Source organism: Talpa occidentalis, unplaced genomic scaffold (assembly GCF_014898055.3).
Source record: "Talpa occidentalis isolate TD23 unplaced genomic scaffold, MPIMG_talOcc4v2.1 talOcc4.2, whole genome shotgun sequence".
Taxonomy (NCBI): domain Eukaryota; kingdom Metazoa; phylum Chordata; class Mammalia; order Eulipotyphla; family Talpidae; genus Talpa; species Talpa occidentalis.
The window spans coordinates 43,603,176-43,626,106 of NW_023602073.1; the positions used below are offsets into that span (position 1 = coordinate 43,603,176).

Genomic DNA, 22,931 nt, shown 5'->3' on the forward strand with positions numbered 1-22,931 from the left:
TAAAGTGACTGAAAAATAAGAAATTGTTAAAAACTGTGCAACATGCCTTTTCCATACGCAGGGTTTTATAGGCCAGTAGAGACAGGCAGAGTTCCAGGCTAACAATAAAAAGCACGGCAGGGAGACAAAGGTGACATGACAGAGCTCCTCATCCTGAGTGGCTCGTGTCTTAATTAGTGGGGCTGTAGGATGGTAAGATGGGTTCAAGAACCTCCCCCCACACACACACAAAGACCACACCCCTCTTGAGAGGGTCACCCAGACTCCCAGGGGACCCTCCCACCTCCTGGAAAAGGCCCCTGGCTCCTGTCCATGAGGACCAATGAGGCCCCCACCCTCCACCTTCAGGTCTCCCCTTAATCCCTTTGCTCTCCTGGGCCTGGGGGGGAGAGGAGGGAAAACACTTCCCTCCACCTCCTGCACTCTTAGCTTACACCACTGTGATGAAAGACGGTACTAAGGAAAGAGCAGGGAGGGTCAGATCATGGACTAGACCAGGGCTTCTGACACCCACCTGCACGTGGGCACTGCCCAGGGAGTTGGAAGGGGGGAGGGAGAGGGGAGGAGATCAGAATGGCTGTGGGGCTTTGGAGGCTTAGAGGGTTTGGAGCCTGAGGGATTCAGCTTTGGAAGTGGCTTCCCAGAGGCCCAGGAGGCAGAGATCTGCATTATTCCAGCTCTTCAAGTCTCTGGTGACTTTGCCTGAGACCCTGGTGCAGGCCAGGAGGTGTGTGGGGAGAAAAGAAAAGGAGGGAGGGGGGAGCAGGAGAGGCTCCTTGGAGTCTCCTCAGGAGCTGGGGGAGGCCTTGCTCTGTGGGGGGACCAGGGGCAGTGATCTGGGGGCTGCTGGGGTTGGGCCCCTCCCAGCTGCTCAGAGCTGCTTCCTGGGACTTTGGGATCCTAAACTTAGGCTCTTGTAGCTTTGTCCATTTTTTTCTCCCCTGCACAGACCTCCGGACCCTGCGTCCACGTATTTGCTTTCCTCCCTCCACCTTTTTTGTTTGTTTGTTTGCTTGCTTTCCTAAGGGAGCTGTGGAAGGGGCGGGAGGGGTAGGAAATGCTGGGAACACAATTGAGAGGCGGCCTGAGGGTTGGCTCTGAGGGCTGGTCTTGGGCGGGGCCGTGGTCCTGCCTTCGCTGGCCCCGCCCCGTCTTTGGTTGTTTTTCTTTCTCAGCTGAAAATCTCCGTGGTGTTCGGTTCTCGTCTGAAATCTGAAAAAGCAGGGGCCGACTTTCCTGTGGGGCGTGTCCTCCGGGCTCTCCCGACCCCTGTGCTGCTCATTGGGCCGCTGTGGCCGCCGGCGCCTCTGGTTGGTGGCGCTGCTGGTGGGCGGAGCACTGGCGCCTGTTCTGGGCGGGGACTAGGGTTCCAAATCTGCGGATGCTTCTGCCGGTGTCGCCCGGAGAGGTCGGGCAAAAAAAGTCCAGGTGGGCGCGCTTCTGGCCGCCGGCGCTTCAGGGGGCGGCGGGTCTGGTCGCCGGCGCCTCCGGAGGCCAATGCAGGATGGGGCCGTGGCCAGTTCTGCTTCTGGCTGCCCTTGTCCCCGCCGCAGCCCTGGGCGCTGGTGAGTGGGGGTCGTTGGTCCTGGGGGGCAGGAGCCTGGGCCGTTCCGGGGACTGGGAGGGGTCCCCTGGGTGTCTTGGGGACCCTGTCAGGAGGGGTGTGGTCTGTGGGTTTTTTTTCTTTTGATTTATTTTTATTTATGCACAAGAACTGGGGTACAGGCCAGAGGTGTGGGGGGGTGAAAGGATTCCCCAGAAACAGAGTGGGGAGCAGAAGAGGCACATCTACTGAAATACAAGTGTGGTGGGGTTTTTTTGCTAAAGAGTGATTTATTTATGCTACAAGAACTGGGGTGTAAGCCAGAGGTGGGGGGGCGGTGAGAGGATTCACCAGAGACAGTGGGGAGCAGAACGGGAGGAGCTACTGAAATGCGCGGCTGAGGGGAGCAGGGCCGGACAGGAGAGGCTGCTGTGCAGGGGGGTCAGCTCCCCGGCCGGGGATGGAACTCAGGACGCAGCCCGGTTAGCTCCCTGGTGCTGGGGGTGGGGGAGGGGAGGGGCGCCCTCGCCGGGGTAGGGGGTGGCCCTGCCTTTCACCCCTGCTCCTCCAGGGAGGCCCTGAAATACACGTCTTAAGGACGCGGCAGGGCCTCCCCGGTGGGCGGCGGGTTGAGGGCAGGGCTGTGAGGCTGGCGCGCGCCGCCCCCCTCTTCTGCTACGTGCCCGCGCAGCGGATGAGTGCCCTCGGGGGCCGGGGGTGAGAGTGAGTTGTAGTCAAAGTTGCAATCAAAGTCGCAGTCACTGTTGCAGCGGAAGCGGAGGCGCTGCACGGTGGACGCGGAGTTGGGAGGACGCAGGAACTGGAGTCGCGAGGACACGGAGTAGCAGGACGCAGAGTCGCGAGGTGGCGGCGAGGTGGCGGTGTAGCAGGACGCAGAGTCACATGCGCGCCCGCCCCGCCCCGCCCCGCCCGCCCTGCCCCGCCCCGCCCCGCCCCGCCCCGCTGCTCCCCTCGGCTGGGCTCAGCTACTGGGATTGGATTTCAATTGGATTTTGGCTGGCCAGGGAGTCCCCTATGGCCAGGCAGACCTCACTTGTGGCGGCCTCTGCTCCCCTGAGTGTATTTCAGTCCTTCTGCCTGTTCTGCATCCCGCTCTGTCTCTGGTGAATACTCTTGCCCTCCCGCGACTCTGGCCTGTACCCCGGTTCTTGTATAAATAAAAAAAAATTTTTTTTTAAGAAGGGACGCAGCAGGCTGGGCAGGAGAGGTGTGCTGGGCCTGGGTTAGCTCAGCTGCCTGTGGGGCTCAAGCTGATACGGAGGCTTCTGGCCACAGCCTGACGGCGCGGACATTTTAACCCCGAACCACCAGGGAGGCCCCAGTTTTCCATCTTCTTTCCCTGTTTGGATTCCTTGTGTGTCTTTCTCTTACCTTGTTGCTCCTCCAGGAGTAAACTGGGCCTCCAGGATTACACGGAGAAGCAGTGGTGAGAGGGGACATCCTGTGTGTTTGTCACAGATGAATTTTACCATGTGAGGTCAGGCGTGTGCCTTTCCGCCCGAGGGTTTCCAGGGCCTTCATCATGAACGGACGTTGAATTTTGTCAGATGATTTCTCAGTGTCTGTTTATATGATGATAGTTTTTTCTTTTTGTCGATGGGTTGAGTTATATAATTGATTTTTGGATGTTGAACCATGTAGTGACCTTGGGGTAAATCTCACTTGGTCATAGTATATTATCCTGTTGAGGCATTGTTGGGTTCTGTTCGTGAGGATTATTGCATCAGTGTTCATTAGGGAGATTGGCCCGTAGTTTTCCTTTTTTTTTTTTTTGAAAATTTATTCATTTATGCATACAAGAAGTGGGGTGTAGGCCAGAGGAGTGAGGGGGTGAGAGGATTCACCAGGACAGAGTGGGAAACAGAACAGGTGGATTGACTGAAACACACTGCTGAGGGGAGCAGCGGGCAAGTCAGAAAGGTCTGCTGTGCCATGTGGGTCACCTCCCTGGCCAGGGATCCAACTCAGGATGCAGTGGGCAAGTCAGAAAGGTCTGCTGTGCCATGTGGGTCACCTCCCTGGCCAGGGATCCAACTCAGGATGCAGTGGGCTGAGGTGAGCTTCCTAGTGCTGCGTCTTAACCCCTTGCACCACCTGGAGGTTCCCTGTTCTTCTGTGTGTGTTGTCATTGCTTTTGGCATTAGTGTCATGTTGGTTGAGCAGGAGGGGCAGGAAATGCAGGGAAAACAATTGACAGGCCTTCATGTGAGCGGGTCGCTGGTCACCTGAGTGGTCCTGCCCTCCTGGCTTCTGCCTCCAGCTGACATTCTGCTTCCACTGCAGCTATGGTCTCTGCTGCTGCCTTGGCCTCCTCCGCTTAGGCCGGCTCACTCCTGTTGGGCAGGGGAGGTTGCGGCTTCAGGATGGGCCAGTGCCCTGTTCTGCTTCTGGCTGCCCTCGGCCCCTCCCTAGCCCTGGCCGCTGGTGAGGGGGCTTTATGGGTCCTGGTGGGCAGGAGCCTGGGCCTTTCTGGGGTCTGGGAGTGGTCCCCTGCTTGCCTTGGGGCCTTCTCAGGAAGGGTGTAGCCTTTGGGGGGGCTCTTGAGGAAGGTCAGGGGGGACTTGGCTGGCTGCACACCCCTCCTGATATACTGATATATATATTTTTGATGTATTGATGTTATTTAAGCAGTAAAGTTGTGGTCAGCTCTCCGGGTAATGCCCCACCCTCCCAGGTTGCCTTGACAGTCTCTGTTTTTTTTGGTCCTGCATGTGTACCCCTCTTCCTCCATCACTCTTCTCTCCCTTCCCCATTCTGGTCTCACCTGCTGCCTGCCTCCCTGCTGCTCCCCTCCCTGACACTCTCACCTTCCTGCCACCTTCTCTTTCTTTTTTCCCTCCTTCCCAGCAGCCTGTTGAAATGAGGTTGGTGGAGGCCCAAAGACTGATTTATTGGGGCAATTTCTGCTGAAGTGCCCTTGTTGTCCGCAAGAAAAACAAGTACCAAAAGTTCTGACACCACCATTGTTTGCTTGTTCACTCTTGTTTATCAATGGAAGTGAACCACTGGCTGCTGGTCTGTCCCTTTAAGGCAGCCGCCATAGCCACTCCTTGAAGGTAAAATGGAGTGATTTCTGAACAGACGCGAACATATTCATTAAGGTCACCTGTTCTTAGGATTGGGCTTTTTAAAGTCTGACATGGGATTGAAGCATTCTCAAAAGCCAGCTGCTTTATTAGCAGTTAAGCTGCCTCCTCATTAGGAATAGTTTTGTAGACAGCATCTATCAGCTGAGACAAAAAAATCTTGGTAAGTTTCCTCAGACCCCTGTTTGATATTACTAAGGCCAGAGGTTTTCATTTCACCGGCTGGTAACCGGGTCCATGCAAGAACTTCAGCCTCACGCACAATGGGGAAGGCTGATTGATGGTGGACTACAGATTTGGACATTATTTTCATACCAATCATCTTGGCCCATAACCATTGCAAGCGGAATTTCATCTTCTTTCTTTTTTGCTTCCCTATTACGTTTCTTTACAAGCCTCTGTGCCTCTTCCTCATCTTTTGCTTTCCACAGCAAAAAGATGCCTCCAGGCAAACTAGATCTTGCTGTCATTTGCCAGTCAGGAGGAGTGAGAAATTGACTGGCCACTGACTCTATTAGCTGTATAGTATAAGGGGAAGTAGCTCCGTAATCATTAGTTGCCTTTTTTAATTCTTTTAAATGCTCAAAGGGGAGGGGCTCCCATTGAGGCTCCTCCAGTTGATTATCAACATTGAGCACAGGAAAGCACCGAAAGGTAAAATCACCCTTTTTTTCTGCCTCTTTTATTGCACCTGCAAGGCCAGCTCTGGGGGGTTTATGCATCAAATCACTGGATAATGTTCGTGGTTTCTCTCTGGAGACTGGCTGTATGTTTTCAGAAGGATCTGATTGAATATTACCGGAGCGAGGCTTGAGATCTGTCTTTCCTATGGCTAGGTTACTGACATATTTTTTAACGATCTCAGCCAGGTCCGGGCTGGTGAGCAGTTCAGAATTTGGAGTGGTTTCATAATTAGGAGCTGATGCCCTCGCTAGGGGGTCTGTACTGGCTCGGAAATTTTTTTCTGACTTTTGAAAAACAGTTTCCTCATCTGAAGAATCCTGATCACTTTCCCTACTACTGTAGGCTATTTTTTCTTTTACTTTTGGTTTTACATCTTTTGTTTCACCTCCAGCCAGGCTTAGCCGGTCTATTTGTTCAGGCAATTGCTTTGTTAATACAGGGCTGTCAGCCGCGGTTTCTTTGATGTCCTCTAAAGTTACAGAGGCACCAGGCACAGACAGCCATGACTCCCTAAGTTTTTTATTTGTTTTTTCCAATTCAGACCCTTGATCTAACATGTCCTGTAACAACTCCCACAGTGAAAGTGCATCTATGGGGACCTTCTCGGGTCCGTGGAAAGTATAATAGGTGGTCATTTCCTCTCCTGCTCTGGTCCAGGTTTTTGCATCCAGAGTTCCATCCCTTGGAAACCGAGGGCAACACATCTCAACAAAATTTAAAAAGTTAGCAAATTGTGCCTGAGAGGTTTTAACGCCCCTCGTAGCCAAGTGTATGCTTAATTATATCAATAAAGAGTCCTCTTTCCTTAGACTCAATATGGCTCATAGCTTCTCAATGGATAAGACACCCACTTGACTTATCCGTTCTGGATTGCTGCTCTGGTACACACCTTACCCTGTGAGCAGAGCCTATCTGTCCCGGAAATGGAAAGAAACTTACCTCTCCAGTCCCTGTTTGGGCACCACCTGCTGGAGACCAGCTCCAGCTAGAAGTTGTGTCGGGTCTCAGAGAGGAGAGGACAGCATCAGCCAAGTTTTCTCAGAGGACTGAGGGGAGGTGGAGCGAGGTAGGAGTGAGGTAGACACAGACACCCCCTCTTTCCAGCTATGCCCCATCCTTGATGCCCCTTCCATGCTGTACCCCCTTTTTGCTGATCCTCCTCCCTACTTCCCCCTCCATCCCTGCTGCCCCATTCCCTGCTGTTCCTCCTCTCTGTGTTCTAGGGTGTCGTCCTCTTCCTCACTCGTTTTCTTCCTCCCTCCTGCACCATTGCCTGCCAGGAGCCTTCACCTGATGGATCCTACCTCCCCCCCATTTCACTAAGCCCTGCTTTCTGAGGGTGCTTTATTTGCAAATTTATTTATTTATACAAGAACTGGGGTACAAGCCAGATGTGCGGGAGGGTGACAGGATTCACCAGAGACAGCAGGGAACAGCACAGGCAGACTGATGAAATACACTGCTGAACGGAGCAGCGGGCGAGACAGGAGAGGTCTGCTGCGCCATGTAGGACCCTTGCCAGCCGGCCGTGATCCAACCAGCGCTGCAGAGGCTGCCGACAGCTTCACGGCACTGTGCTCAACCGCCTGTGCTACCAGGGGAGGCCCAGAGGGTGCTTTTTGCCTCTGGTATCTCCCTCCATGCTAATCCCCCCCCCCCACACACATCCAGGAGAGCCTGGGAGCTCCTCATCTTTGCCTTGACTGCAGGCACAGCGCCTCTGTACAGACCTGCCCTATCCTCTGGCCTCAGCTCCCACCTTCAGCCAGTGTAGCTCCTGCTCCTGAGCCCTCAGCATGGGCCCTTCCCCACCCCTCCTGTCCTCACCCCAAACCCTCCTCTCTGGTCAGCACCCCAACCCAGGCCCTGATCATCTCTGATCCCCAGTCCTGTCCTCAGCACCAGTCTCCCAGCTGCCTCTTTATCTTCCAGCCTCCCGCCCTCCCCAGACCTGAGAGCTGCTCCTGATGCTGCTCCTCTTAGGCCTTTACCCCCTTGGGTTCCTTGACCCCAGTGGGCTCTGGCTCCTCACACCACAGATCCACCACCCTATGGCAGCCTTCCCGCCCCCTGCCCCCGGGTCCTACTCCCATCTGCCTCTGATGGACACACAGCCCTGTCTGTGGAGGGGACTCATCGCCACCTGCATCACCCCACACTGCAGCTCTCCCCTCCTGTGCCCTGGCCACCTGCTGGGCATTGAAGTTCTGCTCCCCCTCCCCAATCTAAACTCTCCCTGGGCCCACGGGCTGACTCGCAGTCCCTAGACCCGTCTCTCCTCCATCACAGACAGGTTCATCCATCTCCCCAACCTGTCCTGGAGGAACCACAGCCCAGCCTGGCTCATGTGGCCTCCTGCTGCTCACCACAGCTGCACTGATCACTGACCCCTGCCCTGGGCCTTCATGTCCCCTCCCTTCTCTCTGAGAAGAAACCCCAGCGCTCTTAGGGACCCAGTGCCCCTCTCTTGGCCTCTGACCCCAGTTTCCCTTCTCCATCCTTTTCATCCACCCTCACCCCTCTCCTTCCTTTCTTTTTTGAGATTTATTTTCTTACATAGTTGCTAATTTTTGTACAGAATTTCATTTCCCCTCTCAGGTACAGTCCCCTTGGTCCATCGCCCCGTCCCTGTGCTCTCCCTCCCAGTTCTGCCCCTCCCTTGCTCCTCTCCTTCCTTCTCCTTGCCTGTGTCCTGTACTGCGAACCCTCCTCCTGTCCCTACAAACACAGCCCTGTCTGCAGCCCCCAGGCCTCCAGGGCTCAGGACGCGCAGCCTCGAGTAACTCTGATGCTCAGGTAGCTCATCCCTGCCTCACTGAGGATTTCTCCCCCCAGGACCCCACAGGCTTCAGTATGAGCTCACAGAGACCCAGGATGCAACACTGTACTCGCAATTCGTTGCCAAGGAACACTTGGACGATCAGCTCATCCTGTGCTATGACGGTGGGAACAGCAGGCCGGAGACCCCAGGCCTGCTGGCACGAGTCATCCTGGGAGCTGAGCCGGGGGACACCGTGACCAGTGGCTTCGCAGAGGACAGGAGGGGCCTCTGGAGCAAGCTGGCAGATATCAGGGAAAAGCAGAGCCAGAGTGGAGGTGAGAGGGGCAAGCATGGGGGGCCTTTCCCAGGACAGTTAGGGCCGCCGGTGGGGCCTGTCTCTTTCCAATAGATTTGCTGTGGGGGGTTGAGAATGGAGGTGTGTGGATTCAGCACAGAGGTGATGTCTCTTCAGCCAGCACAGGGAGAGGTGGGGAGAGTGGGGGCGGGGGTGGTGTGAGTTTCCCCCCTGGGGGAGCAGGGGACACAGGACTGGGGGAGTCACCACTGGGTCTGTGTTGGGGGTAGGCTCCCGTTCCCTCCAGGAGGTTCGGGGCTGTGAGATCCATGACGACAACACCACCAGGGCCTTCAGGCGCTTCTACTATAACGGGGAGCCCTTCCTCTTCTATAATGAGGCGACCCATGAATGGGAAGCACCCCAGTCCTCGGTTCTTCCCTTGGCTGTGGAAGTCAAGAACTCCTGGGACACAGATAGGATTGGAAGCCAGAATTCCTGGGCCCTTGTGCGTGGTGACGTTTGTGGAAAACTGCAGAGATATCGGCAAACCTGGAAGGCCTTCACTAAGAGAACAGGTGAGACTCTGGGCACCCCATACCCCCCAGCCCGTCTCCTAGCGCTGCCCAAGGGGACCCTCCAGTACTATGGGCTGCCTGAATGGTCTCAGGGGTGTGGTGTCGTGAGGTGCCTGCACTGTTATGCCCCAGGGTGAAGACACGAGGTGGGGAGGGCACAGACTCCAGGGAGCTACAGAGCACTGAGCTGGAGCGCGGGGGTGAGGAAGGAGGGGATGACCCCAGGCTGGACGTCAACCCCTCTAGCTCCCAGCTTGTCAGTCCCTCCTGGTCCCCCGTGCAGGAGCCCACCCCTCGCTTCCCCCTCCTCAGCTTCAGCATGTGGGTCCTGGGCCATCCTCCACCAGTCTGAGGAGCTGGGCCCCAGGGTACAGAACCACCTGTGGAAGGCCCCGGGCTCAGTGATGGAGGTGGGGAGGAGCAGCCTCAGTCATTCCTCTCTCCATCTCCCTCACTGGGGAGCAGGGCTTGGCCTTGTGTTTCACTGACTCTGTGCTTTCTTCCTGGTACCCTCAGCTGTGAATGCGACCTGCAGCCAGGCCTCGGAGGGTGTGGTCAATGTGACCTGCTGGGCATCCGGCTTCTCTCCCTGGAATATCTCACTGGTCTGGCTGCAGGACGATGAGCCTCTGAGCCCAGATGCCCAGCTGCCTGGGGGTGTCCCGTGTGATGAGAACGGGACCTATCGGGCCTGGGTGGCCCTAAGGCTTCCCAAAGGAGAGGAGCAGAGGGTCACCTGCTCTGTGGAACATTACTGGAATTGCACTGTGACCTGTGGTGAGCCTGGGGTTTCTTGTCGGGGTTGGACCCTGTAGGGCCAGGAGCCAGGATGGGGGTGGAGAGCAGGCGTTGGTACTGGGTACCCAGGTTAAAATAAGACCTTTTCTAGGAAACGTGCAGGTGCATCAGCGTCCATGGCCAGCTATGTCTTGGGGTATCACTGTCGCTGCCACTTTCACTGTCCTTGTCGCTGCTGTCCTTCTTTATAACTTTCGGCTCAGGAAGACATCAGCTGGGGAGCGTCCAGGTGAGATACGGGGCTGTGGGTGGCAAGAGAGGGGCTCTTCTGCCTGTGACCAGGGTCTCATATCTCCCACTCTGCAGCTAGGAGAGGGATGACTGGCCTCTGTAACAGGAGCTGGAAGTGGGGTCCTTGTGACGGGTTTGGGGGCCACCTCTGTGCCCTTAACCCTGCCCAGAGCCAGGTCCCTGAGTGTGCAGCTGGGGCCTCCCTCTTGGGAGGTGTATGGGGGTGGCAGAGGCCATGTCCCTTGCTCAGATTCCTTAGGCTTGTCACTGCTGTCAGGCTGCCCAGGGCTTGTGGGGGTGTGTTGGGAACCATGGGCATGTTACGTGTGGGCCTGTGTGATCCTGGACTCGGGGTAACAAGCAATAGGAGCACCTGTGACCTAGTGGGTGGAATAAACTCTGTGGAGTTGGGGCTCTGAGCCCTACAGCGAGGGGCTCAGGTAAGCAGGTCTGTGGGCTCCTGTTCTTCTGCCTGACACCCCCTCCCCTTGGGTCAGAATGTTGCTGCTTTTGTCATTGAGACTTGGACGCAAAAAGAATATGAAAGTCATGAGCTAATTTCCAAATTTCCTTCTTTGAACTTGAAGTCCAAAGCAGAGGCTTATGGGTGTCACTGGTTAGCCTTAACGGGGCTTCCTCCAGTGCCGGGTCTTGGGATGCATATAAAGTGAACAGGAGTTCTCTGGGGAGCTCCCTGTTTAAGAGGGTTCCAGATGGGCGGTGGGGGGGTGGTGACACTGACAGTCCAGGGTCAAAAAGGACAGACCTAGCCTCAGGCTAGGGGTCTCCAGAGTCCCTCACTGCACTGAGAAGCAGACCCCTAAGGCTGTGAGCCAGTGCCTGGACAGGAGGGAGGGCCTGGGAGCCTCAGCCAGGCAGCAGCATGGGGTGGAGCTCAGACTCCAGGCACCAGGGCCAAGTGCGGCCTGAGATCCTGAGGGGGCTGCGTGAGGGTCCCAGCAAGGGCTGACCTGTGTGAGGTGCCCCAGAATCCATCAGCCACCTAGCTCGTCACCTGAGATCCCAGTGGCCATGCAGTTAGGAGCTTCTGGGCAGGGCTGGAGCAGGAGCAGGCTGAGCTGCAGGGGAGGTCAGGATGTGGGGGACTGGTGGGGGAGCAGGCAGTGGCCCTGGGGTGCAGGAGGCTGGGAGCTGAGGAGAGTAGCCCAAGCTCTCACTCTGTGGTGGTGCTGGGGGCAGGGACAGGTGATGATGGGGTGGAGTCAGGAGCAATCAAAAGGGAAATTCCTGAAGGAACAGGAGGCAATATTCTGCAGCCAACTGAGCATTCACTGGTGTCTCTTTCCCCAGGGCCCTTTAGTGGGGAAGACCTGAGCCAAGTGGTGAGAACGGACCTTCACAGTGCCGGGGCTCAGGGCTCTCAGCGTCTTTTGTCAGCACCTGAGTCCAGGGACTCAACTGGGGGTGCTTAGGGTCTGACCCTCCGGCCTGGACTCGCTGCCTGCGCTCCTCTCACCAGCACTTTCTCTCGGTGCCTCCCTTTTCTCATCTGAAATTAGATGACAGCATTCTCTGTCTCTATCTTTCCTCTCTACCTCCTGAGGAGTCCCACAACCAGCTTTTCTTTGTGCTCTGTCACTTTGTGTCTCTGTGCAGGTCATGTAATATGTATATATATAGTGTGTATATATGTATATATAATGTGTGTATATATTAGGTACATACCTATAGATTTCAATTTTTATAATTTTATAAATCTTTAAACATACATGTCTGGTGTGTGTATTATTTCACGTGACTGGAAAGGGATAGTGTGAGGTTGGGGGAGATGGAGAGGGAGATACGGTGCTAAAAATCCTCAGCTCCCGCTCCCCAGCTCCCAGTCCTGCCAGACTCACAGGAAAGCACAAAGGCCTGGAGAAGCTGGAATGGGACATCTGGGCAGAGTGCTCAGAGGCTGAGCCTGAGGGAATCTGCCCTGATGGTGGGAGCTCACGTGAAGGAGCAGAGCTGATCTTGGGAGGAGACAGGGACACTGCATTGGGGTTACCTTGTGACAGGATAATCCCCAGGGTTCCTACACGCCCACCACCCCCCCCCTCCAAGGAAGGGTGGGGTTGAGCAGGGAGGAGAAGCTAGAGAAGACCAGGGAAGGCAGGAAGGGGATCTTGGGTGAGGAACTGGGCCGAGACATGAAGAAGCTGCACTTGCTCCTTGGCCTTGGCTTGTACCAGGGATGAGGGACATGGAAGGAGACACTTGAGACAGAAACATGTGTGAGAGGCCGTGGGGAGGCTGATGATGGCAGCTTTTACTTTATTTCATTTTTGATTTTTTTCTCCTTCCCTTGAAGACTTGCCTGGCCCCTTCCACCCCCTTCCCATGGTTCCACACCAGAAAGTGCCAGAGACTTGTGGCAAGATTTTGGGCCTCAGCAGTCCTGCTTTCGGCCAACCTTGTTTGGGCATTTACCCATGAGGGGATGGGTAATTTTGGTTGTTTGATTTGGAAGCTTCTTTCCTTCTCTCTATTGCACACTAATTGTATTAAAGTTCCTCTGCGGGGAAGGTCTCATGCACTAGATCATGTTTGTGTTGATGAGTCAGATGGCAGGAGGCATTTAGCAGGCAGGTTTGGGGGTTTCTGGGGTGCCCCACCCCTGCCCTGTAACAGCCCACACCACGCAGAACAGGGGCCAGTCCGCTGGGATGAAGTGGCTTCCGGGCGGGTATAGACTGTTGAGGAGAGAAGTGAACATGGATGTGGATGAGCACACACAACCCCAGCATCTCCCCCCAAGTTCTGTGAGATTTCTGTAAGAGGGAAATTTCTGCAAGGGAGATGAAGGGTTCCCCATCTGAGGATATTGCTTCCTCACTTGGGAGGACACACCGACTGTTGGTACTCTTCTTGGTCAGGAATGACTAACACCTACCAGGTTAAACACTGATGACAGCACTGAGGTGGGGGTTTGCACCACCCACAACCTAACATTTGAGGGGAGCCCAGTGGGCAGCAAGACCTGCCTGGAAGGAAGAGGAGGGTGAGGGTCCTGTTCTCACCTAGGTTCACAGCATGAACAGTAAGGAAATTGGAAAAGAGAATTCACTGATACATCTTTTCAGATTGTGTGTGTTGACGTATTTCGTGTTTTTATTCAGGGTTGATGTCATGCAGCATTCAGGCTTGCATTTGGGTATTTCTGCATTTCAGCTAGCTGCAAGTGTCATTTGCATTCAGTTGTCATTAAGTAAACTTCATACTCAAGCAACTTTTTGCTTTTATTTGAATCAGTCACAACTCTAAGATGCAAATATTTGTGCAAGATTTCTCTTGAAATTGACACCCTTGTAGTCCTCTTCTCAGCTTTTGCCTTCCTCCAGGTAACTATTTTCAATATTTTTAGATGATTCTATTGGCTTTTTACTTTCATATGTCTAAATTCTGTGTCTTTAGTACTGCTGCTTGATGTTCTGGTTATGTCATCCATCAGTGACTGATGTGATTGTTAATAGAGAAATTTTCTTTTTCTTTTATTCTTCCCACTCCTTCACAAAATGATAGCTTCCCATAGAGTGATTATATTTAGTGAGTCATTCAGTATTTTCTTTTCCATAACTAGTGGTCTTATATGTAAATATTAGTCCTTGTAGCTGCTGCACAACTTTCTATTCTCCCTGGAGTTCATAATTGCCTTTGTTTTTTTTCTGTCATTTTCTTTTTTTTTTTTTTTTAAAGATTTATTTATCTATTTACACAAGCACTGGGTACAGTCAGAAGCGCGGGAGGGTAAGAGAATTCGCCAGAGCCAGAGAGGAGAGCAGAGCAGGTAGACTGACGAAGTACACTGCTGAGGGGAGCAGCAGGAGAGACAGGAGAGGTCTGTTTGCGCCATATAGGATCCTCGCCAGTGGCCGGCGATCGAACCGGTGCTGCAGAGGCTGCGGCAGCTTTACAACCCAGCGCTCAACCGCTGCGCCACCGGGGAGGCCCTTTTCTGTCATTTTCTATGTACTTTCACAATTTGACTTAGGTATTTATTCTATTGTACGACTTCTTTTTAAGATTGGTTTATTATTTATGCGTACCAGAACTGGGGTACAAGGCACAAGTGTGTGGGGGATTCACATAGACAATATGGGGAACAGAACAGGCAGACTGACTGAAATACACTGCCGAGGGGAGCAGCGGGTGATACAGGAGAGGTCTACTGTGCCATGTGGGTTGTTCCCTGGCCGGGAATCAAATTCGTGCTTCAGTGGCTGCAGACAGCTTCATTAGTTTGCGTCTTAACCCCTTGCGCCATCAGGGAGGCCCCTCTATTGTATGACTTTGAAGAAGTGAGGACACTGTAGGTATTTTACCTATTTTACCTTCATTTCTCCTGGACCCCTCTTACATGTGCCCATCTGGATTGGATTCTTTTATGTACCCACTCTGTAGAGACTCTGGTCCCTCCCTGGCCCTGCCCCTGCCCCTGACGCAGACAGAGGGCGTGGCTCCCGCTGTGTCCTCTCTGAGAGGAGAAAACCTAGATGGTGTGACTCCTTTAGGAGCCTTTGCTAATTACTGGTTATTTTATCTCTATATATTATTTAATGTAATGTTAGGTGGGTTCCAGTTTGCTGGCAATATTAGTGAGAGTAGAAAGCTCAATAACTTTTTTGCCCAGTGGGGTAAGGATACAGAACTGGGAACCCAGAGCGTTGGGCAGGAGGATGTTGACTTTGAGCTCCAGGCTCAGGGACAACATCCTCCAGGCAAAAGTCAGTCAGCCCTGGCATCCTATGGGAGCAGGCGCGGCCCAATATCATCCTCTTGTGGTCACAGTCTTCCTGTGCCCAGGTCAAGCAGCAGGACCTGAGCTCAGCCTGCCCTTGATGTTCTTCACTGATCCCCAGGCCTGAGTCCAACTTCCCACAGAGCAGTAAAGCCTGAGGGGGACTATATGGGTTGGAAGGATGTCAAACCTGGGAGATCCCTGTCACCGTGCTCAGGGGAGAGCTAAGCCTCCCTCCCCATTCTGAGGGAGTTTTGTCCCTGATGGGCCTACAGAGAGGAAGATACTGTTCCTCACCCTGCAGGAGAAGCCCAGCGCCTGCTGGTGGGGAGGGAGGCTTCTCCTCTCCTGTGTGCTGGTCAGGGCCACCCAGGGTTAAGGACTAAACCGCGGACATCACCTAAACCGCGGACATCACCTCAGCTGTTGGAAGCCAGAGGCTCACCCGGGGTGCTGTTCACCAAGGGGTCCTTGGGCTTCCAATTCCTCCATGTGCTCAGATGTCTGACAAGATGGTAGCAGGTTCTGTGTAAATTAGACATTTTAATATTTTCTTTTTTTTTTAATTTATTTTTATTTATTTGTACAAGCATTGGGTAGAGTCAGAAGCGTGGGAGGGTGAGAGAATTCACCAGAGCCAGAGTGGGGAGCAGAGAAGGCAGAAGGACCGAAGCACACTGCTGAGGGGAGCAGCGGGCGGCAGGAGAGGTCTGCGCGCCATGTGGGACCCTCCTCTGGTGGCCGGGGAGCAGCCGGGGATCGAACCGGTGCCGCAGAGGCTGCGGGCAGCTTCGCAACCCAGTGCTCAACTGCTGCGCCACTGGGGAGGCCCTTAATATTTTCTTACTAGTCATAGGCTTTTAAAAAAATACTGATTTTTTGAAGATTTTATATATTTAGACAACAAGAACTGGAGTACAGGCCAGAGGAGCAGGAGGTGAGAGGATTCAGCAGAGACAGAGTCGGGGGCAGAAGAGGCAGATCAACTGAAATACACTGCTTGGGGAGCAGTGGGTGAGACAGGAGAGGTCTGCTGCGCCATGTGGGTCACCCCCCTGGTCGACAGTGGATGGAACTCGTGCTGCAGTGGCTGCAGATAGATTCATAGTGCTGCGACTTAACCCATAGTCCACCAGGGAGGCTCCAGATCTTAATTTCCTGTGAGTAACATCTAGGAATGTAAATGCTGGTTCTAGATTTCTAGTTTAGTAACTTTATGAAAAGACACAAAACTGTTTCAGTGTGGGTGTCTTATATGTTTAGAGGAATGGATGAGATTCAGCTTCTTCCAGCCCTTGCCAACCTGATTGTTACTCATCTTTTCACTTTTAGCCATTCTTATGGGAGCACAGTGACTTCTCACGGTGGTTCCATCTTGGCGTTGCCTCCTCATTCCCATGACTACTGATGTTGAGAATTTTTTCATATACACATTGACCATTTATGGATCTTCCGTTGTAAAATGCCTATTTAAATCTTTATTTTTTGCTGTTTGTTATTTGTCTTATTATGAAGTCATGGGAGTTTTGTATACACTCTGGATAGAAATCCTTTGTCAGATAAACGTATGACAAACATTCTGACAAAGAGCGTCAGTCTGTCCCGGTCAAGGTCACTAACATGCTCTGTGTCATCACCTGAGACGGAAACGTCTGTGTCATCTCTCTACACCTCTCAGCAGCTTCCTCACACGCCAGGCTGCTCTCTCCTCTTATTTATTTTTACTTAATCCCTTGGCTTTCCTTCACAAATTTCACTGGATCTACTAGAAGAAAGAAAAACTAGATGTAGATCTACTAGAAGGAAAAAAAACTGTCCTGCTAGGAAAAAAAGCAAAACAGAAATCTTGATGGGGTCAGCACCAGGTTTGATACTTGGCACATGTGATAGTGTTTGTTGCATGTAGGGGACAGAGCAGACCCCAGACCATGCTCAGATTCATTTCTGATGTGTGTGTTTCAGCCAACACTGCACAGGCAGGGCCTGCCAGGGAGGGGTCTAGAATTTGGTGCTTCCCTTTATACTTTTCTAAGTCTCTCCTTTGGGTGGGGCTTAAATTGTATAAATTATTTCTTTTCTTTGTACTCAGTTATGTATTTTAATAGCTTTATATGTAATATTTTATTAGTTTATACAAATAAAAAACCTAAGTGCTTTTCTTTAATTTAAAATCTAAAGAATTCAAAAATACGTCATTCAATATTTGAAAAAAGTACAGATTTACAAAGTGTATATATCCTGTCATGAAAATGCAACATTATACGCATGGGAAAAAATACAAACAGGATCCATCCCACATTTATGTAAGCAGTCACTTAGTTCACACCATGGGAGAAAAACACATAATCAACATGTCATTCTCTGGACCTCCTTGGTGGCACAAGCGGTTGAGGCACAACCTATGAGACTATTCGCAGCTAGTGCTGCGCGAGTTCGATCCCCGGCTAGGGAACTGCCCACGTGCCACAGCAGACCTCTCCTGACTCACCCGCCGCTCCCCTCAGCAGTGTACTTCGGTCAATCTGCCTGTTCTGCCCCCACTCTGTCTCTGGTGAATCCTCTCATCCCCCTCCCACACCTCTGGCCCTACCCCAGTTCTTGCATGCATGCATAAATTAATAAATCTTTAACAAAACAAAAAAACATGTCATTGCCCAGCTTGCTTTTCCAGCTAACAGTGTGTATGAGATGAATCCTTGTTTACACAAATAGTTTGTTGTTTTTCACTGCACAACAGTGTCCCGTGTAGGATGGGCTAGGATTTATCTCCTCTTCTGTGACCTTTAGCTTGTTTCTGTCACAGACATTGCTGCAGTGAAAGTACTGAGGTTCCCCATACCCCCATCTCCTTTAGGGTGTGCATACTGGAATGGCATTATGCATATCTTGACCACGTGATGCTCCTGATGCCAATGGAGGTGATCATTTCCTTACCTCCTTTGCCCCTTAAAAGCTATGGTGACAATCTACAGGTCTGGTTTCCTTCCTGCCACACTGACTGCTCCTTCTTACTCTCCTTTGCTCTAAATGTCCGTGGGGTTCGGGCCCCACCTGGGCTGCGTGCTCTGCTCTCACCGCCTCTTCCAGGCTGTAGTTTCATTCAGTGCCGGGATTTAAGATTGTTTCCTCTGAACAGAACGAGTCCCTCCGCATATCCCTCTGTGTATTTTCATAGTTTGAAAAATAGCCGCACCCAGACAAATACTCAGATACGTTGCACTCTGGCCATTTTAATTAAAAAATTAAAATTAATTTTAATTCAATTAAAAAATGCACACACCTGGCAGTCCCAATTCTGGGACTGTGTCTCCAAACACACTTGTCTACCTGCAAAAGAACTATATTCAAAAGTACACTGCAATAGTGTGTAAAAGCAGGAGGAAAAGGATGGAAAAATGAAGAACCCAAATGTCTCTCAGTCGGGGACTGTTGTTTAAAAATCATTGCATCTATACAATGAAGCACCAAGAAAATTAAAAAAGAGAGACATAGATAGTTCTTGGTATGCTCTCATGGGTGGTCTCCATGGTCCATTGTTAAGGATCATAACACCTGGTGCAGCAAAGCACGAGAGGGGTTAGACCTTGCCAGGCAGGTAGGGACTGGGCTCTGGGAGGTGTGACAGGAGGGATACGGGCTGGGACCCCTGGAGACATGGGACCCTTGGGAGACATAACAAGAGAGAAAAGTCAATAACAAGAAAAAAGCCCATAACACTGTCACCGGTTAATCTCTGTTAGGACACTGGCCAAGGCTGACCCATCAGACACTGCACGATACTAGCTCACCCCTGACCCAAAACCTGAGCTTAACTATGAAAACCCTGAAGTTGGCTTCACCATCTGCAACCCATTCAGGACCCCTCTGGTGTGTGAGGGAGCTGTTTTTCCTTTTTGTTTGTCCTTGCATAAATCTCAGGCCTGTGCTTGTTTCTTTAACCCTTGTGCCTTTGCATCAGAGAGCTGGCCTTTGTCTTTCTTTTTTTTTAAGATTTACTTATTTATGAATACAAGAGCTGGGGTACAGGCCAGAGATGCAGCGGGTGAGAGAATTCACCAGAGCCAGAGCGGGGAACAGAACAGGCAGACCGACGAAATACACTGCTGAGGGGAGCAGCAGGCGGCAGGAGAGGTGTGCGCGCCATGTGGGACCCTCCTCCCGTGGCCGGGGAGCAAACTGGCTCTGCAGAGGCTGCGGGCAGCTTCGCAACCCAGCGCTCAACCGCTGCGCCACTGGGGAGGCCCTCCTCTCAGCAGTGTTTTTCAGTCAATCTGCATGTTCTGTTCCCTACTCTGTCTCTGGTGAATCCTCTCACCCCCCACACCTCTGGTCTGCACCAGCTCTTTTATCCATAAATACATAAATCTTTAAATTAAAAAAAAGAGAAAAAGAAAAATAATTCCAAAGACAAAAAATTAAGTGAAGTAAACAAACAATAAACTTGAAGATTCTGAACAGAAAGATTTCTTTTTACCTTAAAATAAAAAGCTGTGGGGTCTCCCCTGGTAGCTCAGGAGTTGAGCGCAGTGCTGTGAAGCTGTCAGCAGCCTCTGCAGTGCAGGTTCCCTCCTGGTCAGCCGGCCAGGGTCCCACATGGGGCTGCAGACCTCTCCTGACTCGCTTGCTGCTCCCCTCAGCAGTGTATTTCATCAGTCTGCCTGTTCTGTTCCCCGCTCTGTCTCTGGTGAGTCCTCTCACCCTCCCACGAATCTGGCCTGTACCCCCCCCTTCCTGTATGAATTAAAAAAAAAAAGCTGTGTATGAAATTTATTGTTTCTTGAACAAAGATTACTTACTGCCATTTTAATTCAGTATGTTTCTTTTTAACTGTGTTAACTTTCCATTACACATTTTTCTCTCGTCATTAAAAAGAAACATGAGACATGATAAATGTACAATTGACATTTGTTTTGTGAAGGAAATCAACCAAATGTGGTATAATTGGAAAGCCCAAAGGCTAAGGCATTTTGCGGGGAGGGGCCTAATGCTTGAAGTGCCAGCACCTGAGCGCCCTCTGGTGTCCACGTGGACACAGGTCCCAACAACAGAAAAATAATCACCTGGGTAGGTCTGGTGTGGGGGCATTTGAATGAAGCCATTAGCCAAATTTTAGGGCCCTCATATGCACCTACTGGTGTATTTCTATTTTTGCTCATGCTTGTCAGACTGCGTTGCCCCATCTTTGCATGAGACGCACACCCGGAGCTCTGCAGGCCACATGAGTGGCCCAAAAGCCAAGATGCAGTAGAACAAGTCCCAGAGGTGAATGTAGAGGGGTGGGGAGCACCTGAAGGTATAGGAGCAGCCTGTGGGCCTGCAGGCCACCCAGGAGCTGTAGAAGGGTCTGTCTGGGTCATCCCGAAGCCCCCGACCCTGGCCCCTGCTTGGAGAGCTGCCATTCCTGGGACCCCAAGGAAATCAAACACTGGCTAATTAGGGAGTGGGGTTCTAGGATAGGTCAGGTGTGGTCTGCTTTATCTGGCCCCGTCTCTCCCTCACAGCCCTCTTCTGATATTAGAAACCAAACTAGGCTGAATCAGGGTGGTGCGTCTCAAATGCTGCACTGGCAACACCAGTTCTGGTGGTCAAGAGCAAGCTAGCACCCTCTGGGGACACATTTGAGGGAGGAATCGTGGAGCAGGTTTGCAAGGCAAGACTCTGCTGCTCAGTGAGCAGCCCCCTTGCTTTTTATTAGCAGTAATACACAGCATGATTGATTATGTGACAACAGCAGGAGAAACAGGGCCCAGGGGAAACACAGGGTATTCATCTTTAAGGGGACCGGGACTTCAAAGAGACCCAAGGGTAATCAGTTTTATCGGGAACAGGGGAGGACATGTCGGCCACATGTACAGGGAGCACTTCCCGTGCAGGTGCATGGTATAATTTTCAAGCTACTCCCATCTGTCTTGGACCCTGTCCATATAATCAATCAATGGTCATGGATGGTTTTCTTAGTGTTGCCTTTATTGCTCAGCGGACTCCTACAGCAAGGGTGGATTATGAATTCATTTCTTTCATAAGAGGAGGGTAAAAGCTGCTAAATCTCAGACAATTATGGAATGTACAGGAGCAGAAAGCTGGAGCCTGTAGCAGCGGCATCTCCCTAAAGGCGGAGGCACCCTGCTCCCTGCCCCCACATGTGCAGCCGCGTTGGCCTGGCCACTGGGAACCTGCGGGGTGGGTGGTGGAGGTGGGTACTGAGCGCCCAGGCGAGGCTCTACTATAGGGCAGTCATGTGAGCTAGGAGGAAGATGAGAAAGGAAGAGACAGAGACGGCTTCTGTTCCAGTGCCTGGCTTGCACTCTGGCTCTCCTCCCAGGCAAGAGACCTGGCAGGAGACAGGGGGAGGAATGACACCTAGAGACAGTTGGCAATGACATTCGCTTTTAAAATGGTAAGACTGCGGGCCTCCCTGGTGACGCAGCGGTTGAGTGCTGGTTGCGAAGCTGCCCGCAGCCTCTGCAGCGCCGGTTCGATCCCCGGCTGCTCCCCGGCCACCAGAGGAGGGTCCCACATGGCGCGCAGACCTCTCCTGCCGCCCGCTGCTCCCCTCAGCAGTGTGCTTCGGTCCTTCTGCCTGCTCTGCTCCCCGCTCTGGCTCTGGTGAATTCTCCTCACCGTCCCGCGCTTCTGACTGTACCCAGTGCATGTATAAATAAATATATAAATCATTTAAAATAAATAAATAAATAAAATGGTAAGACTGGGGTGAAGCTAGGCAAGTTGGAAATCTGAAACCTTTGCGGATGGAGACTTTACTGTTTACCCATCCGTGGATTTTATTGCTTTAAAATATCTTATGATTCTTGAGCCAAGAGTTGGGGTGAACAGCTCAGGTCAGTCTCTTGTTTTTTGCTTCTGGAAGAGTTTAGATTCTACAATTAGGCAAAGCAAATTGTGGTCAGGTGTTGAAAGATGGAGTCAACAACTGTATAATCAATGATTAAGTTTAAACCTTGAGGGACCCAAGGAAATTCTAAATTTCCCCCCACCCCCCCGAAAAGAGCTCACTGCGCTGCTGAATGAGAGGGTCTCTCTGGGCCCAGTGGAGTGATTCTTTCTACCTCCAGCCCCCACAGAGTCTACAGCCAATGCAGTGATCTCACCTGAGGTAGGATTGTGGTTTTCTGATGTCAGTTGTATTTGAGTCATCGCATAGGTAACAATGGGACATGCGGTTTTGTTACACTGATATTCTGTGACGGAATCCAACATGCACCTGGTGGCTCTGCTGTTCCTGCCTGGCCCCAGGGAAGGGACTTGTCATGACCACGGTTCAGTGTCCCTTTGTGTAGACGTGATCAGTAGATGTGGGGTCAGTGGCTCCTCAATCTCACCCTCCTCTCCAAAGCAGCCCTAAATTTGGGGGCTGGGCAGGGATCTCCATGACTGCTCACCAGCTATCACTGTCCCATCTCCTGACTTAAAGCCACGTGTCACATAACACCAACTGTTGCGTGCAGTGCCAAGGTGAGAGTCTGGGAGAGGGATGGGACCGGGCTGGGGTCTAGGAGGGAGCCATGGGTGAGCTGCAGGGGTTCTCTGTTGTCTTTGTCTTTCTTGTTTTCCTGAAATCATACTCAGTCAAGGTCTTTGAAGATGGCCAGGAAATTCAGGGGCAAGCTGGGAGAGGGGAAAGGAGAGGAAGTGGAGACATGGAATGGGGCTGGCAGCAGGTGGAGGCATCCAGGGCCAGGGGGGCCTGATGGAGCCCTGCCTCACTGCGGGGAGTCCCCAGGCCCTGGAGGAATGGGGAGAGTGGCAGGATCTCCTGAAGCCAGAGTCTGGTTCAAAACCAGAATTATCTCTTGGTTTTGTTTAATTGTTCTTTTCTTTTCTTTTTTTTTTTTTTAAAGATTTATTTATTTATTTATACAAGAACCAGGGTACAGGCCAGATATGCGGGAGGGTGAGAGGATTCACCAGAGAGCAGAACAGGCAGACTGATGAAATACACTGCTGAGGGGAGCAGCAGGCGAGACAGGAGAGGTCTGTGCGCCATGTGGGACCTTCGCCGGCTGGCCAGGATGGAACCCGTGGTGCAGAGGCTCCGGACAGCTTCACAGTGCGGCGCTCAACTGCCTGCACCACCAGGGGAAGCCCTGCCCTGTTTTAATTTTTCCAGATGAAACTGGCACCCATCAGAGTGGAAGATGAGCAGTCACTTTCCAAGGAGGCATTTGTTTTACA

General features: G+C 52.1%; 1 protein-coding gene across 1 annotated transcript; it reads left to right on the plus strand.

The window, feature by feature from the left end:
- The first annotated feature begins 1,458 nt into the window (after positions 1 to 1,458).
- On the plus strand, positions 1,459 to 11,722 carry LOC119252134 (MHC class I polypeptide-related sequence B-like). Its single transcript, XM_037519361.2, has 6 exons — positions 1,459 to 1,565; positions 8,170 to 8,430; positions 8,681 to 8,968; positions 9,485 to 9,745; positions 9,858 to 9,995; positions 11,309 to 11,722. Exons 1-6 carry the CDS (start codon positions 1,505 to 1,507, stop codon positions 11,428 to 11,430), a joined length of 1,131 nt encoding a protein of 376 aa, XP_037375258.1. The 5' UTR covers positions 1,459 to 1,504; the 3' UTR covers positions 11,431 to 11,722.
- Positions 11,723 to 22,931: the final 11,209 nt, after the last annotated feature.

What these genes read in the sequence shown, in the direction of transcription:
- LOC119252134 (XM_037519361.2), top strand. Translation starts at nt 1,505, where the DNA reads ATGGGGCCGTGGCCAGTTCTGCTTCTGGCTGCCCTTGTCCCCGCCGCA. An exon ending in GGCCTTCACTAAGAGAACAG is followed by an intron (nt 8,969 to 9,484) that starts GTGAGACTCTGG and finishes TGGTACCCTCAG; the next exon opens with CTGTGAATGCGACCTGCAGC. An exon ending in GAATTGCACTGTGACCTGTG is followed by an intron (nt 9,746 to 9,857) that starts GTGAGCCTGGGG and finishes GACCTTTTCTAG; the next exon opens with GAAACGTGCAGGTGCATCAG.